General features: G+C 43.6%; 2 protein-coding genes across 4 annotated transcripts in view; both read left to right on the top strand.

Moving 5' to 3' along the window:
• Positions 1-14890, top strand: part of LOC146702343 (uncharacterized) — a 44597-nt gene extending 29707 nt beyond the window's left edge. For 2 of the 3 annotated variants that reach the window (XM_085468824.1, XM_085468825.1), the window contains exons 3-4: positions 11261-12443; positions 13055-14890. In XM_085468824.1, coding sequence (XP_085324950.1) covers positions 11261-12427 — 1167 coding nt within the window. In that variant the 3' untranslated portion in view covers positions 12428-12443; positions 13055-14890. Of the gene's footprint in view, positions 1-11212; positions 12444-13054 lie in introns of those variants that run through there. The other variant, XM_085468822.1, reaches the window with a different exon arrangement.
• LOC146702344 (uncharacterized) lies at positions 4674-10944 on the top strand. The gene is made up of 3 exons (XM_085469268.1): positions 4674-4739; positions 8116-8833; positions 10733-10944. Exons 1-3 carry the CDS (start codon positions 4674-4676, stop codon positions 10942-10944), a joined length of 996 nt encoding a protein of 331 aa, XP_085325394.1.
• Positions 14891-18345: the final 3455 nt, after the last annotated feature.

Genomic DNA, 18345 nt, shown 5'->3' with positions numbered 1-18345 from the left:
ATGTTTGCTAGTTCACCTTACATGCATTAATGTAATAACGTGGTTAGCCTACTCAACGTAAATTAGCTACTCACGCAGAGAAGAACGGCTGCTGCCACCATCATCCGTCATCATTTCTTTTTTTTTTCTTTTTTTTCTCGCCTGTCCCATTTGGTTCTTTAGCCATCAGAATTGTTGTCTGAAGACCAACAAGGATACCCAATGGATTTACTTTGCCAAATGGATCATCGTGGCATTGCCGTATTGGTCCATTTGGTCGATCTTTGTTTTTATTATTTATTATATTTTATTTTCATATGTTACAGACGGGACAGACATGAGTGAGAGATAGGAAAGGGAGAAAGAAAGAGGAAGGAAAGGAAAAACAGAAGGGGAGAGGGACAGTGAGAAAAGGGGGGAGAAAAAAAATAAAAATCTCCTGGATCACCTGTTGAGAGAAGAATAGAAAACAAGCAAAAAAAGACAAAAAAAAAAACAAAGCAACATACTAAACACAACACCATCGCATTAATCTAGCTAAGTGTAAACAGCAGTAAATACTAAATATTCAATGTTGTTGTGCAGCACGCAGGACAGATGTGCTTCGAAGTAGCAGCCAAGAAAGGTGTAATTTGGGTCTACGAGCAGTGAACACCCGTGTGCATACCCGTGTGGATCAGCGCTTGTATTCCAAAGGTTTCTCCATGTAACGATCTGCTAGGGAGTGTGGGGGGGCCACAGCCCCGTCCTCCAGGGTGTGAAGCAGGTATGCAGGAGATCAAAACTCCAGACATCCAGAGGCCCCCAGAACACAAGAGACCATGGAAGACCAACAGAGGGGCAGCCGCGCCACTGTTCCAGTAAGAGCTGAGGAGAGTCCCAGATGAGGGTTCACTCAGCAGCCGCGGAGCAGAAGCCAGGGGGAGTTGCAGTGACGCGCCCATGAGCCCCGCCGGCCGCCAGCTGTGCCTGAGTGACCGAGCCCCAGGCCGAGAGGCCGGGGGCACCCCACCCCCGAAGGGGCCCGAGCGAGCCCCAGGCTCCAGGCCCCGATAAGCGGCCGCCAAGGAGTGAGCCGGTGTGTACCTGGACGCCCACCCCCAGACACAAAGAACCACCAACGCACCGACACCTGAGGGAGTCCGCCACCGGCAGGGGAAGTGGTGGTAGGTGGAGATAGGCCTCCAAACCTTGGAGGGCCTGAGGTGTCCCCAGAGAGGTGGCGTCTGATACCCAGCCTGACATATAGACACAGACATACAGGCACACACAGACACAAACATCCATTCCCACCCTCATGCTCTCATATGCACTTACTCCACACTCAACCAACGTGGAGACAGACATAAAGAGACGCTGTACACACGATCACACTCCCCAAGCGTACTCTACGAACCGGGTCTAGGTACCCTTGCCCCTGGAGGGGGGAACTGCACCCAGACCCAGGTGGTGTTACCCTTTTCCCTGCGGTGGGGAGAGGCAGACCACCCCGACTCCGTAGCAGCAGGGAGGCCCCACACTCCAGACCGCAGTCGGACGGCCAACTCCACCTAGCCCTCCCGCTCCAGCAGGCCGCAGAGAATGGGGGTGGGAGAAGACTCCAAACCTCCCTCCACCCGCTCATTGTAGTGTTGATGCATGTGTGTTCTAAGGTGCATTTAAAACCCAGGAGGGATGGAGCTACCTGCCAAGGAGCAGCAGGTAAGCGCATAGTCCCTCCTGATAGCCCTCAATGTCTACGTGTATTTAGAGGTGGGCAACGACGCCAGGGGTGAGGTGTACACCCTGATGGTAATTTGGACTCCGTGTATCGTGCCCACCCCCAAGATCCTATATGTATGTGTAATGAGAGTGTGAATAATGTGAATGTCTAAGTTGTGGGATAAAATTGAGGCAGAGGCAGCCAGAAGGGGACAGAGGGGGGGGGGGGGGGGTAGCCTCCTCTGCACCCTGGTGACATACCCCTACTCCAAGGCCCTGCATGTGTGGGTGGTTGTGGTGGAGCGGGAAGAGGGAGGCAGCTGGAGATGGGGAGGGAAGGAAGGGAGGGGCAGGTAACCCCTCCCTGGGGCCAGCTCCCCTGCTGACCCCAGTAGGCACTCCCACACTCCGCGACCCACCAGGGAAAGGGGGCCCAGGCCCATCCAGACCGGGGCCCAGTGCAGCAGCGCCTCCCGGCCCCACAGAGCCCGGGACAGTCCACCCAACCCCACCACAGAGAAAACTGCACCCACCCCACCATCCACTCATCTTCCAGACTACATAAGACAATAGACGCCCAGGCTGAGATCTTCCTCCACCTCTCCTGTATCTCCCCCTCCTGCAGAGAGAGTTCCTGAAGAGAGGAAAGCTCCTGCAAGATGTGACCATCTCCCCCACCAGTTGAAGAGCCCCCCAGGTGGTTCGATGCACCGGCGGCACCCTGCTCCAGGGCCCGGGCCCCCATGCACCCACCCGCCCACAACCCCGGCAACACACCAACCAGGATCCAAGCCCCTGAGGCCCGGCCCGGGCCCCAGCCCAGAGACGGAGCGCCCCCAGAACCTCACGCCCATCCCGGACCCACCCAGGGCCAGCCAGGCTACCAGGTCAGTAACCCACGTCCGTCAGCACAGACCCTCCCCTAGCCCCGCTGCACGCAGCCGCGAGGAAACAGTCACCTGAGAGCCAACAGAGCCCCCAACCGGACATGACCGCTACCCCGGGTTGAGCCCCCCAAGGAAGATGCCTCCGGGGAACCCCCCGACGCCCTAAGCCTGTCCCTACCCCCACACCAATCACAACAGTGAAGGCGGGACCAAACTATGACCCCCCACCCCCACTAGGTGATGGAGCTGATAAAAGGAGTCCAGAGCAATTGATCTGATGTGGTGGCAGAGGCTGTATCAAGACTAATGTAATCTAATAGATAATTTCTATATTGGTTAGAATTAAGATTATTTTTATTTTTCCAGTTCATGAGGACTGTTTTCTTGGCTATGCATAGGGCAGTGAAAATCATATGGGCTATATTCTTTTCTGAAGTGACATTATCTAAGCTGCCCAACAAACACACTAAGGGGGAAGTTGGAATGTTACATTTCAGACACTTTGATAAGTCTTCACATATCTCGCGCCAAAACTTTTGCACTGGTGGACAGAACCAAAGAGCGTGGATGTAATTGTCTGGTGTATTGCCTTGACAGTGTGAGCAGTTGTTGGAAGATGTAAAGCCCATCTTGAACATCCGATGACCTGTATAGTGCACTCTATGTAGTATTTTGTATTGTATTAATTGCAGACTGGGATTTTTAATTAATTTAAAGGTTTTTAAGCAAATCTGAGACCAGAAGTTTTGGTCTAAGCTGACTGATAAATCTGCTTCCCACTTTGCAATAGGAAGGGATATTGATTCATCTAATTTAGAAAGTGTTCTGTATATTTTAGATAATAATTTGGGGGATTTAAGAGTAAGAAAATGTGCCGCACTTAGTGGTGTTTGTAATTCAACTTGACTGAGGTTAAATTTCTTTTTTACTATGGATTTAATTTGTTGATATTCTAAAAATCTTGTCTTGTTGATCCCATATTGTGCAACTAGTCTGTCAAATGGAATAAATTCTGTTCCCTCTAATATATGTTCTAAGTATTTAATTCCTCTACAACTCCATTCTGGGAAATTAATCATATTATTGTTTTGTAATATGTCAGGGTTATTCCAGATAGGTGTACGTTTGCATGGGATTAATGAAGACTCCGTTATTTTTAGAAACTCCCACCATGCTGTCAGAGAAAAGCTGATGTTGATACTTTTAAAGCATTCATGTCTTTTGATGTTTGAGCTAATAAATGGTAGGTCTGAAATCTCTAGATCCTTGCATAGTGCCTGTTCAACATCTAGCCAGGGCTCAACTAAGAAGGTATGTTTTAACCATTCTGAGATGAACTGAAGCCTGTTGGCTACACTGGCAGGGCTAGGGGCCAGGACTCTATTCTTCGGGTTTTTGGGGGATGTTGCTCCGGTCCGATAACTGGCAACCCACCCAACGTGCACAGTGTGAGGTCTCGCAGCAAGCTATCAAATACGGCGCATTTCTCTGCTTTTAAAAAAACCCGCTATGCGTCTCCAGGTGTTTCATCGGATACGAGGTGTTACCTCCTTTGACAATATCACAGTATCAGCTTAAAGCACTTGTTGCTGCTGAGTTTGCATCTTTTGCTGTGAAGTACAGCCAGACTATTGACCGCTTCGCCTTGGACATTTTTAATCTGTAGCTCTGCTCTAACTGAACGTACGTACCTGGACCCGCCTACTATCCTGGGAAACGTAAAATGATTGGCTAGAAGTGTATCACAGCTCAGGAAAAAAAAAGCACTGAAATAACGCACCGAAATGTGCGCTGCTTTTCGGTCTGGTTACTACCGTTTATGTCAGAACCGGTGCCATCATGGCACCGGACACCGGTACCCATCCCTAATCACCAGTGTGTGAATGTGTGCGTGAATGGGTGGATGACTGGATATGTAAAGCGCTTTGGGGTCCTTAGGGACTAGAAAAGCGCTATATAAATACAGGCCATTTACCATTTACTTCATATCCAAGATTTTCACTCAGCTCATGAAATCGCTTGGCATAAAGCATTAAAAATCCAGTGTGTATCATCCCGAATCACAGGGCGTGCTCAAGCGTTTCCATTAAAACATTAAAAGCTATGATGAGAAAGTTCTGCCTCGAGTCAGGAAGAGAGTGGGATGAGGGTCTGCCTCTTCTCCTTCTATTGGTGAGAGAGCGTGCGCAGGAGTCCATAGGTTTCAGTCCCGCAGATCTAGTGTTTGAACACACAGTGCGTGTCCCCGTGGCTGCTCAAAGAGATCTTCTCTCCAGACAAAGTTCTGTGACACAGATTCTGTTATAGGCACCCCAGACTGTAAGGCAAGGCAAGGCAAGTTTATTTGTATAGCACAATTCAACAACAAGGTGATTCAAAGTGCTTTACAGAGACTGTAGAAGAAAGCGTCATGTGACTTCATCTCGTCAACCTGATGAAGCCTTATTTTTTTCGCGAGGCAGGTGTAAACCCCTCTTCGTCCCCTGCTGCACCATCAGCCTTGCCTGTAGTTGTGTCAGCGGCCCCATCTGAGTATAATCCAGAAAGTGATGACTTAGTTTTCATTTGTGCTAAGGGTTGCTCCCGACTCAGAAAATATTAGTGAATTTAAAATACCACCTAAAACATTTGGATGACGCTGCCCAGAATGATTTGTGCTCTCTGATCAAAAATCACCCATCCCTGATTGCTGACACTCCATCTCGCACCACTGTCATGAACATGACGTAGATGTAGGTGACCATCCTCCGAACAAACAACACACTTATCGTGTGAACCGAACTATTAAATCTTTTTCTTTTTATTCTTTTACTGGACAGAGAGAACACGACTCACTTGCCAAAGTATTTATAATTATTTTATTGAATCATTACTTTCCGGAAAGGGATGTGCACCAGGCTAAACCCTCTGCAGATCTAAAACATTACAAGCATATCACCTATGTTATAATCCGCTTGCTCCTCCCCTACTAAACCGTCCCTTGATCTATTTCAATACTATATGTCTACCCTATAGCTGCAAAACTGTCTGCATCCTCGCTCCTCATGTTATTTTAGTAACCCTACTTGATCTGTGTGTTTGCGTTGCTTAGTTCCGCTTTTCTGTACTTCCTGTTCTTCACAGTTTCCTGTTTTTGCACAGTATTTCAGTCTGGCTAAGCAATTGGTTTGTGAGTCAAAGCTGGCCTGTTATTAAAATACATAAACAAAATAATCAAATAAGCACTAAGAAAACATATATGTTCCTCAACACCTACCAAATGCGCAGTTTTTCAGCAAGAAGTTTCCTACTTTTGATTGATTGATTGATTGATTGATTGATAATTTATTTCAACATGTGAACAATATACAAGTACATTTAGAAAAGAAATAAGAGAGAAAAAAAATACTATACAAATTACATACAAAAAACATTCTGATTAATTTACATGTTGAAAGGGAGTGGGAAGAAGTATACACTTATTTAATCCCACCCCTTTGCCATAAATTATCAGTGAATATTTAGTCAGCTTCCTTACTGATATAATTTGTAATAAAAATAGTGAACAGATTTCTGATATACTATATACTATAATATCACATCATGAATTTTTTGTTTGTTTGTTTGTTTTTAAATAGAGACATTCACTTAATTTAAATATTTTCCTTTTCTTTATAGATCGAGAAGATCATATTTTTATAACTCTTTTTGAACAGTTTTATGTTTGGACGTTGCTTTAATTCCATATTCAGTTTGTTCCATAGTTTCACTCCATGAACAGAAACACAAAAGCCTTTTCTTGTAGTATGTACCTTCATTGTTTTGAAGTTACAAAAACCCCTTAAATTATAACTTCCTTCTTTCAAAAAAACATACTCTGAATATTACCTGGCAGTTCTTTATTTTTTGCTTTGAATATAATTTGTGCTGTTTGGAATTTCACTATATCGTCAATTTTCAATATTTCAGACTGCAAAAATAGTGAGTTTGCTAAAAATGGTCTAGCTGTCCCGAGTTCTAGTACATGGAGTGCCTTCTCATGCCGAAGGAAGACAAAACCCCATGTTTTTGTACAGATTTTCAAAAATCTGACCAAACCGGACTCCTATCCTCTCCCCCGAATGGAAGATTGTGTTGATAGGGTTTGCTCTGCAAAGTTTGTCACTTGATTTATTAAAGGGTTATTGGCAAGTTCCCCTCACTCCACATGCATCAGTTCCGCCTTCGTCACTCCCAATCACTTTCTCCAATATATATCGTCATGCCTTTTGCCATTCGAAATGCCCCTGCCACATTCCAACACCTTCACTAGATAAGCCACAGTGGCTTATCTAGTGAAGCAGGTGGGTCCGGTGCGCCCCCTCCTGGCCAAAATTCAGGCTGTCCTACATTTCCGTGTGCCTCGCACTAGATGTGAGATTCGCCGGGACCTCGGAATGGCTGGCTACTATCGTGATTTCTGCAAAAAGTTTGCTGATGTAGTTGCACCTCTCACCAGTCTCACTGGTGTGTCAAAACCATTAGTGTGGTCATCCACATGCCAGAAACCTTTTCAGTCTGCCAAAGCTCAGAATACCAGTCTTTGCCACTCTTGATTTTATGCGTCCTTTCAAACTACAGGTGGATGCCCGCGCCAGCTGTGCAGGTGAGGTGCTGTTGCAGAAGGATGAGCAGGGTGTTGATCATCCAATCGGTTACTTTTAAAGGAAATTCAACATTCACCAGCAAAATTACAGTACCATAGATAAAGATGCTCTTTCCCTGTTGCTTGCACTACCACATTTTGGCGCTAAAACATATATAGGTTGCAGTTCATCGCCTGTCTTTGTCTACACCGATCACAAGCCCTTTGTGTTTTTGACTAGAATACACAATTCCAACTAGAGGCTCATGAGATGGTAACTCCTAGTAAAGGATTTTAATTTGGAGATCCATCACAAAAAAGGAACTGACAATGTGACAGCAGATGTACTGTCAAGTGGTTTTCTCCACTCCTGAGTGCCAAACATCTGTAGGGGAGATGTTTTGTCTTGGGAAGGGCGGTGTTACGGCCCTGGCCAGCTGTATATTTTGTGGTGTTCTATGTCTTTAAGAATCTACAGGTCCTTCCTGATTGGAGAGCTGGTGGCGGCTGATTGATCCCCTGATCATGTGGCTGTTTTTAAAAGATGCTACACCAGCAGTTGTCGGCGGCAGCGCCTGACAGCAGCAGACCTGACCCTGGCTTCCAAACCTTGTGTTACCCATGTGTGGCTCCTGAGATTTACTGAGTTTTTGTATATAGTGTGTAAATTAGTTCACTTGTAAATGGACAGTGTAGACACAAATAAACCACCGTTCACTTCAAAGATTGGCTTCTAGGTATGATTTGGGGGATTCGGGCAGGGTCACTTCCTTTCTTACCCTTATGTTATGGTCCTGTACCCCTAGACTGAGGCACAGAACACCTACAATGTCTCCAAAAAGTCGATTCTGTCCAGATTGGACAAGCTTAAAAACACACCAACATCCACCTACAATGTGTTTGTTGACATCTTGGATCCCACTAATGGAGGCAGTTTCAGTTTAGTCCACGACTGCATTTCACTCACTGCCTCTGTTTGTATCTCTGTCACTGCAGGACCAACACGGAGTGAGAAGTCAGCGCTCTCAGGAGGCCGACAAACCTCACAGAAGAAAGGGAGAGAAAAAATACAGCTGTGATGAGTGTGGGAAGAATTTTACCCATCTTGGAAACTTTAAAGCACACCAACTCGTCCACAGTGGAGATAAACCGTACAGATGTGACTTGTGTGGAAAACGTTTTACCCAGAAAGGACACCTAAAATCACACCAGCGCATCCACAGTGGAGTTAAACCATACAGCTGTGAGTTGTGTGGAAAGTCTTTTACCCACCCTGCAAGCTTAAAAACACACCAAGTCATCCACGGTGGAGTTAAACCATACAGCTGTGAGTTATGTGGAAAGTCTTTTACCCACTCTGCAAGCTTAAAAACACACCAAGTCATCCACAGTGGAGTTAAACCATACAGTTGTGAGTTGTGTGGTAAAGCTTTTACTTGCAGTGGTAACTTACAGCGTCATCAACTCATCCACTCTGGAATCAAGGCGTACAGCTGTGGTCAATGCGGTAAAGCTTTTGCTCGGAGTAGCACCTTACAACGTCACCAAGTCACTCACTCTGGATTTAAACCGTACAGCTGCGACTTGTGTGGAAAGTCTTTTAACGATCCTGCAGACTTGAAAAAACACCAACTCATCCACAGTGGAGTTAAAGTGTACATAGGTGAGTTTTTTGTAAAGTCTTTTACCCAGGCTGGAGGCTTAAAAAGATACCAGTTCATCCACAGTGGACTTTAAGCGTATCCTTAGACTGGGGCTGAAAATAAAGTGGGGCTTGTACGCTCTTTTTGTTTGCCTTTTTTTTTTTGCTCATTGTGTCTTGTAGGTTTCCTTCAGCTTTTGGTTGGCAGCTTTCTTGTGGTGTAATGGGTAAACTAGCTGTAATTACTTTGATGTGTGTTATTTTGCACATCAACCCACCATGGCTAAGTTGGATCGATGCACCAAGGCAGATTTGTTGTTGGTGGCAAATTTTTTAATGTTGGTGTCCTCTTGAATCCAAAAAAGCAGAAATTAAGCAGTGTCTGGCAGAGCAGATGGTGGAAAAAGGGGTAATTGCGAAGGTGAAACTTCGACCGGTTGATGCGTCTGGAGGTTTGGTGGTGGATGGAGGCTCCTGCTGCCGTTCAAGTCCCAAACATTATCCTGGCCAGACAATTACCAGAATTGATTACGGATGATCTTAAGCTTGCCCTTTGCCTGAAAGAGGTGGAGCTTTAGGCTAAAGCCAAAGAAGTTGAGCTACTGCATCTCCGAATAAGGCCTATGGAGCAATGTTACCTCTACCCCATTGAGTAAAAATGTGAGTAAAACTTGACTGATTCTCCTCTGACCAGTTTGATGCAAGAAAGCAAATTGCCTTAGTGCCACCTTTCAGAGAAAGTAAGGTTGACTCTTACTTTAATGCCTTTGAACGCATCGCAACCACTTTAAAATGGCCCAAGGACGTGTGGAGTTTGTTGTTGCAGTGCAAATTGGTGGGGAAAGCACAAGAAGTGTGCACGAGCTTATCCATTGATCACAGTCGGGATTGTGAAATTGTGAAATCCACTATTTTAGTGTTTTCTGAGTTAGTTCATGAGGCATGTTGCCAAATGTTTCGGTCCTGCGAAAAATCTGCCAACCAAACACATGTAGATAAGTTTGATAAGTAGTTAGGTGCAAGTAAAGTGAAGGATTTTACTTAGCTAAGACAATTGGTTCTGTTGGAAGAATTCAAAACGTGTCTTCCAAAAAATGTTGTTATGTACCTCAATGAGCAAAAGGTGGATTCAGCTGCTGTTCTCGCAGATGAGTTTCTGTTGACCCATTGCGCTACATTTTCAGCTGTGTGAATATACTCCGTTGTCTGCGCCTGCGAGGAGCTTAAGGGTTTCTCCTGCACATCAAACACACCCTGATCCAGTTCCCATGAATGTTCGTGAATGCTTTTATTGCCATGACACCAGCCATGTCATTGCTAATTGTCTATCACTTCGTCCCTAAGAGCAAACTCAAACCTGGAGAAAGCCAAAGAGTGTTGGTTTTCTCCAGGTTTGAGTCGGTTGGTCTCTATGCCTAATCCCGTCGGATCCTCCGGACCTTTCTTTTCAAAAGCGTTCGCCTCACCTACTGGAAAAGAGGAGGATCGTGTGCTGATTGTGATTTTGTGTGACACTGGGGCTACCAAGTCTCTCATTTTGGATAGCGCGTTGCCTTTTTCTAGTAACTCGTTTTGTGGTGCTGATGCTCTCGTGTGGGGAGTGGAGATGTATGTGTGTGTCACGGGCTCCGCTACACAGCGTTTTCCTACAGTCACCTCTCGTTTCGGGCCCGGTAGCAATTGGGGTGCGCCCTCGCTTGCACGTACAGGCAGTTACTATTATTCTGGGGAATGATCTAGCAAATGGAAAGATTTTCCCAATCTCCGAGGTAATTGAAAACCCCATCGATGATTTGGTTTTTGTTTCTGAATCTGCTGCTGGCAGTCTGCCCTCTGTTTTCCCTGCCTGTGTCGTCACATGTGTGTATAAGCGCAGATACAGTGATGTTGATTTGTCTGACTCTTTCCTGTGTTCTGAAGATGATCCTGTGAAAGCTGAGCCACCTGTGGAAAAAGAAGAAAAATGTGTGTCTGATAGCCTGCTACCTGCTACACCTGACCTGTCTATTGAGGCAAGTAAAGCAGATTTTGTCCATGTGCAACAGAATGATCCAACTCTGGCCAAATGTTTACTTGCTGTAAATTCCAACGAGCAAACCCCCATGTTTACAGCATTGGCAACAACGTGTTAATGCGTAAATGGCACCCTCCCTCATCAAGTGATCTTGGGTGGAATGTATTTCAACAGGTAGTTGTATCACAAAGGTTTCGACCCCAAGTAATCAGTCTTGCACATGACAGGTCCTGTACCCCTAGACTGGGGCACAGCACACCTACAGTGTCTCCAAAAAGTTGATTCTGTCCAGATTGGACAAGCTTAAAAACACACCAAGTAATCCACCTACAATGTGTTTGTTGACATCTTGGATCCCACTAATGGAGGCAGTTTCAGTTTAGTCCATGACTGCATTTCACTCACTGCCTCTGTTTGTATCTCAGTCACTGCAGGACCAACACGGAGCGAGAAGTCAGCGCTCTCAGGAGGCCGACAAACCTCACAGAATAAAGGGAGAGAAAAAATACAGCTGTGATGAGTGTGGGAAGAATTTTACCCATCTTGGAAACTTTAAAGCACACCAACTGGTCCACAGTGGAGATAAACCGTACAGATGTGACTTGTGTGGGAAGAATTTTACCCAGCAAGGACACCTAAAATCACACCAAGTCATTCACAGTGGAGTTAAACCATACAGCTGTGAGTTGTGTGGAAAGTCTTATACCCATCCTGGAAGGTTAAAAACACACAAACTCATCCACAGTGAAGAGAAAGCGTACAGCTGTGAGTTGTGTGGTAAAGCTTTTACTTGCAGTGGTAACTTACAGCGTCATCAAGTTGCTCACTTTGGAATTAAGGCGTACAACTGTGATCAGTGTGGAAAAACTTTTGCTTGTAGTGGCCGCTTACAACGTCATCAATTTACCCACTCTGGAATCAAGGCGTACAACTGTGATCAGTGTGGAAAAACTTTTTCTTGCAGTAGCCACTTACAACGTCATCAAGTTACTCACTCTGGATTTAAAGCATACAGCTGCGACTTGTGTGGAAAGTCTTTTAATGATCCTGGAAACTTGAAAAAACACCAACTCATCCACAGTGGAGTTAAATCGTACATGTGTGAGTTGTGTGGAAAGTCTTTTACCCAGGCTGGAAACTTAAAAAGACACCAAGTCATCCACAGTGGAGTTAAACCATACAGTTGTGAGTTGTGTGGTAAAGCTTTTAGTTGCAGTAGCACCTTAAGACATCATCAAGTTACTCACTCTGGAATCAAGGCGTACAGCTGTGATCAGTGTGGTAAAGCTTTTGCTTTCAGTAGCACCTTACGACATCATCAAGTTACTCACTCTGGAATTAAGGCGTACAGCTGTGGCATTTGTGGAAAAACTTTCAGGACGCTAGGTTACCGCAATATTCACGTACGGATTCACACCAGACATGATGTTTACTCCTGTGATCTGTGTGGCAAACTGTTTACAACATATCCACACTTGCAACGCCACAAACTTACCCACACTGAGGAGAGACCTTATAAATGTGACCTGTGTGAAAAGGCTTTTAAAGAGCCACGTTTCCTGAGATTTCACCGTCAGATCCACACCAGAAAGAGACTATAAGTGCAGTTACTGTGAGGTATGTATTTGTATTTGTACTGTTGCCGCTATTTTGAAGTATTACGTGAATGAAGTTTAACCCTCTCAAGGCAGCCGTTGCCGATTTGCAACAGTTAAAAACTAACAACCTGATTACCCCACATACATATTTTATGAGTTTTTTTTACACAGAAGTACCACTGCAGGACTTGGTTGTGCATTAGCAACAAAAAGTTTAATTTGAGCCTGAGAGGGTTAATTTCAAAGCTAAATTAGACATGAAAACTTTATGGACAGAATATTGAGTCAAATCGGATACAAATCTCCTGAAACTTGTTGGAAAAAGTAAAGTTTTAAAAGCTCCTCCCCTTTCTCTCTGTCTGACATTCACAATCCAATGGATGCATCGGAGAGCAGCTTGGGGTCAGTATCTTGTGGCATGCAGAGTAGAACATCCAGGGGTTTAACCACCAATCTTCCCATTAAGTAGATTACCTAGAAATGAAGTCATTTTCGCCCAGTAAGCTGAGCGTTATAATGTAAACAGTAAAATGTGGATGTTTGCAGAAATGCTCTTTATTTCAGGCAATATTCGGGATAAAAATGTTGAAGGAATTGCCTGACCTTCACTGTCTGTGTGTCTTTGTTTAGAAGCAGAGCGACACAGATGGATCCAGTTCTCCACCCTGTCGTCACTGTGGTGGTGGGAAAGCGTTTCAGTCAGCAATGGAGTGTAAAACGACATCAACGTACACAGAGTGGTGACAAAATGAGCTACTGCAAAGAATGTGGGAAAAGCTTCCCCACATCAAGTGAATTAAAAAGACATGAATTCTGTCACAGTGGGGTTAAAAAGCAGCTTCAAGAATCTCAGTTCATACTCCAAACATGAACGATCCCACGCTGTAAATAGTTTTACTCTTACTAATGTGCAAAAACATTCACTTCATTTTCTGCTCTGTGCAAACATCAGCGTGATCATGCAGGACTGAAATCACTGGATCACAATGGATCTGAAGAGACAGTGAATAATCCTGGATGTTAAATTTATGAATCTGCAAGTATAGATATCTACGCCAAGATTTTTTCCTTTTCTTACAACCACTGATCAATGGCCATGAGTACCATTCTCAGAGAATAGGGATATACGTGAAAATGGAACGACCATCTCTGAATCGAGGAGGGGGCCTAAGGGTACATCTTTCACCATCTTACAACGCTATGATTGCAGCCATTCCCCAACTCTCTGTGAATGGTACTCATGGCCATTGATCAGTGGGTTTTGGTCAGTGGTTGTTGATCAATGGTCATGAGAATTTGCATAATTAAGATTAAGGAACTGACCTCCCAGCCCATTTTTCCTTCAGTGGGCTGTTTTCAGTCATTATTTAAATGTACTGTTTATAAGGTTGGGGAAACCTGCAGTCAGCTGAGACTGAAGACGTCACTTGGATGAGTGACGAAACGTTTCTCCCACAAAACGCTACGTCCAGATGAACAGAATCAACTTTTGGAGATTTACTTTCCTGGATGATTGAGAATGCATCAAGACGTTAGTAGAATTTAGTACTTTAATTTTTATGTAGCAATGGTATCTGTTATACAGAACTGATACTGCAGCAGTCCTCGCCCGTAAGTTTAATACATATTTAAAGATTTAATTTGTGCAGTATTTGCTTTTTTTGATAACCAGCCAGGGGCGGATCTAGAAGGGTGGCATGGGGTGGCAAGTGCCACCCTAAAATGATCCCTTGCCACCCCAAGTGCTACCCCAGTTTTGCATATGACAGTGTTGTTTATTAAAATAAGATAGCATTAACACTTTAAGCGTAGTTACTGTCAACAGTGAATATAAATGCTAAAACTGAATATATTCTATAGTGTTACCCCCCCTTCACCAGTAACAAATGGTTCAGCCCACAGCAGGACCGGCTTTTTTCTTGTTTTCAGTAGCCAGCGATGCTTATGATTGTGTCGGAGCACAGTTTGAATAACACCATGGGAATTTCAGATTTCACACAGGTGGTCGGTTGTTACACTCTGGAAATGGAAGCAAGGTGAGTGTTATTAACCCTCTGTGGTCCACGGACACGCTGCACCTCCAAATCACATGACTGATGTAAGCTGACACAGCAACAAGCTGCAGCCACGCTGAGTCTCTATTTCAGCCCATATTGAAAGTTCGGACTTCAAAGTTTTTTAATTTTAATTACAGGCCAGTAAATCCAGAGTTATGATCATATATATCAGCCACGCTTTTTTTCTAAACACTGTCGTCACATTTTTATGTGTGTGTTTTTTAAGCGTTTTCTAAAGACTGCGCGAAAACAGTAAAGAAAGGGGGGAAAAAAAGCCACCTGTTTCCTATCGGGGGAAAAATGTACCATGTCGACCAATTTAAAAAAAAAAAAGGCAACACGTAGGATTTGGTTGTTTAGGAAGAGGGAGAGTTTTGGGAGCAACGGCAGCGAGACAGAGTGAGAGAGAGAGAGAGAGAGAGAGAGAGAGAGAGTTTTTAGATGTGGGAGATTTGTGACGTTTAGTGTGGAGTGTATAGTTAGTGTGTTGTGTTGTCTTGTGTAGTTAGTTTGTTGTGTAGTCGTTTTGTTTTGTGTGTCAGTGAGGGCACTAATGAATGTCACAAAGGCACATTTGCAATGTAAACACTGCCACTAAGGAGAAAACCAGCGGAGTGATACACCTCCTGTTGTCAGGCCTGCAGGTTTGTCCCTGTGCTGTTCTCCTGTCTCTTGGTGGAAAAACTTTTTTTTTAACTGGCACACATCATTTGTGGGGCATCTTAGTGCAACACCTGATTGTTCTCTCATTTTAGTTTTAGTAATACTTTTAAATGGTTGTACAAAATGAAAAAAAAAACCGGCAAGTGTATTGGCTGCATTTTTAGATAGATAGTTGTATATGTTTACAATATGTACAATTTACATTTGCATTTCAAGTTATGAAAATTTACTCAACATGTCTGTTTTTTTTTGTTTTGTTTTTTTTTACAGTAAAAAATACTACTAGGATTTTAAGTTCTTTGTGTGATTTCAGATCACTAATACTATTGCAGTATGTCAGTGAAAAAAACAACTAAATTCAGTTGAGCTGAAAAGAATGACACCAAACAAGGCAACGGGGGAAATAAAATAAAACAATTTGAGGGTGAAATACAAACGTAAACTCAAAAGGAGTCAAACATGGCCGGTTGTATTTCAGACCTCAGTGGGTTCATCCAACAAATCATGAAAAATTAGGTTTAAATTTTTGTTCATGACGGTTTAAGCTGTAACAATGTGATTGTTTTCTAACAAAAAACAGTGAAACTTAAGTTAGACCTGTGTTTGTAAAGCAACCGCCCCATGTTGTGTAGCTTTCTGGATTTTATACTTATTGGGCTACATATGTATTTATTATACAGGCTGTACAGTACATACAATCAAAACTCACTTGTTTTATGTAACTAAAGTGTTTAATTATGTGGGCTACAGACAATAATTGAGTTACAGACTATATTTATATGAAAAACGTGTGTACTTACTGCATTTGACTCATTTTAACCATATGTAACCACCTGCGTATGTGTTTGACAAAAAGAAGACTCTGATTTTGCCACCCCATTTGATTTCTATGCCACCCTAAGAAAATTTCTCTAGATCCACCCCTGTAACCAGCTAACACTTATAATTAGAGGCCTCGTGAGTCATTATTATTATTATTGTATATTAAATGAGAGAAACTACATTTCTCAAAGAGAACACTATGATTTGTTGTTATGAGTATTAGGAGATAATTAACATTGATTTGTACCATTACAATAATCCAGCTGGAGTTTCATCATTTTGGATTTTAATCAATGATTAATTTTATTATTTTCTGTTTTTAATTTGTTGGATTTTTTTATTGCTCTGTTGTGAAAGCTCAAGTTATTAGTTGTATTCAATGAACTCTGTAAAGTTTGTCTTACAAAACAGTTTGGTGTGAAAAATAAAGAAATGGTTTCATAGGTAATTATTTGAGCCACGATTTCCCTTCCTGTATTTCAGAGTAAAGCCTGAGGTGACAAATGAAAAATTATTTACAGTCAGAGTCAGATGAACCTTTTTCAAATGGAGGTTTATCAGAGGAGGAGACTTGGCTGTTTTCTTTTCCCTCACAAATAAACTGAAAAACAAATAAAATGCCAACACAGATTAGTTTTTAGTTTACCGTCCGAGGAATATGTATATGTAAATGTATATTTATTACCGCTAATCATTTTAAAGCTCAGTTTATAGGGCTGTCAAAATTGAGAGCAAACCAAATAACTGCTGTGTAATGCCCTCCGCTACCTTAGTTTAATTGGTCACATGACTAAAATACATAATGGATTTTCCCATGCAGCAGTATATTAATGAGTAACCTCGTATTGTGGATGGATTATCTCTGTGGTCAAAGGAGCTTGCAAAGAAAAGCGTCTGGACTTCTTTAAGTTGCTTGAAGACGTTTCACCTCTCATCCGAGAAGCTTCTTCAGTTCTAAGGTCAAATGGTGGAGAGTCCCAGATATAAAACTAGTGGGAGTTTCCCCCCACACAGGGACAAAAGGACCCCCTGATGATCCTCTAATCGCCTGAGCCAAGGTGTGAAACTGGGTGTGGGTCCCAATCAGCCAGAGTTTCGGGTGAGCTCATTGTGAAACCTGGCCCCACCTTATCATGCGAATTCCTGAGATCAGATGGCCCAGGATGTGACCTCACATCCTGGGCCATCTGACCCCACCTTATTGTGCGAATTCCTGAGGTCAGATGACTACAATGACCTGGATGACTGAGAACCTTCACAGACAGATTATATCTGTGGTTCTCCTGACTGACGGTTTGTCTATTTACAGTATCCTGCCATGCCATTGCATTTCCCCCCAACCATTGGGAACACTTACGTTAACTTTCATTGAGTAGAAAAACGTCCTCCAGCTTTATTGTTTATGTTATGCTAACATAGCTTTGTCGCGTTAGCGCTCACGTAGCACATCTTACCAGCTAGCCCAACTTCAGTAACCCTACAAACGTCACTGCTTTTTACTTTCCTGTCTTCATTTATGTTGGAAGTGATAGCAGAGCTGTACATTTTAATTTGTGTCATAAATCCCTCAGTGAGAACATGCTTAGATGGAAGCTAGTGAGCTAACTCTCTAATGTCATAAATTCCATTTTCATGGATGCCTGGATGTTAAACTTAATTGTTACACCTGGTAGAGAAGCCACACGGATCATTTTATTATAGATGAAAGAATTTAGACAGTTTTTCAGCTCTCAGTAATACTGCAGTGATCATTTGACTTTGGGACCTGCTGTGGAGTTTAATGGGTTTAAAAACATGAACAGCTGTGGGATACTGTTTGTCCGTGATTTGAACTGGGGGAACAAATTGTGACAGGATCAGCCTGATAGTATTTGTAAGTTAAGTTTGGTTAAGCCATTTACTCAGAATAGCGTCCCGTATCTGGTTATCATTGTCAGCTTGAAAGTCACAGTCCTTTGCAGCTCGCCTTAAACATGTACAAAATTGTTGCACAGTCTCACCTGGTGTTTGGGACAATTTGTGGAAAGTTTGGCGTGCATATGCAAAATTCACTTGAGGAACAAAATAAGTGTTGAGCGCCGTCACCGCCGCGGTGTAGTCCTTCGCCTCTCCCGTCTGTGGTAGAGTGGAGAAGACGTCCTGCCCGGCCAAGTGCAGTAGAAGAGCGCGTCTCCGCTGTCTGACCACATCTGTAGCATTATCCGTCAAAATAAGACCTTTCCCATCAGCAAACAACTCGAAGGATGTTAACCACCGCGTCCATCTTGGTCCGAGTGTAGCTGGGTCAGTGTAGCAGGCGAACGGTTGAATGCCCGACTTTTACATGTTAGACCACGTAGCGAAGTTTTCACTAACACCATGCCGCCGCCGGGTCTGCTT

The sequence above is a fragment of the Copadichromis virginalis genome, linkage group LG9, assembly GCF_057382275.1.
Source record: "Copadichromis virginalis isolate Kocher_CV1m ecotype Utaka linkage group LG9, C_Virginalis_male_GT1.1, whole genome shotgun sequence".
Classification (NCBI taxonomy): domain Eukaryota; kingdom Metazoa; phylum Chordata; class Actinopteri; order Cichliformes; family Cichlidae; genus Copadichromis; species Copadichromis virginalis.
This window is presented reverse-complemented; position numbering and strand designations above follow the sequence as displayed.

Excerpts from the sequence above, each read along its gene's own strand:
- LOC146702344 (XM_085469268.1), top strand. The coding sequence starts at position 4,674 with ATGAGAAAGTTCTGCCTCGAGTCAGGAAGAGAGTGGGATGAGGGTCTG. Across the intron at positions 4,740-8,115 it reads TGCCTCTTCTCCTTCTATTG|TCCACGACTGCATTTCACTC; the intron begins GTGAGAGAGCGT and ends GTTTCAGTTTAG. Across the intron at positions 8,834-10,732 it reads TGGAGTTAAAGTGTACATAG|ATGATCCTGTGAAAGCTGAG; the intron begins GTGAGTTTTTTG and ends TGTGTTCTGAAG.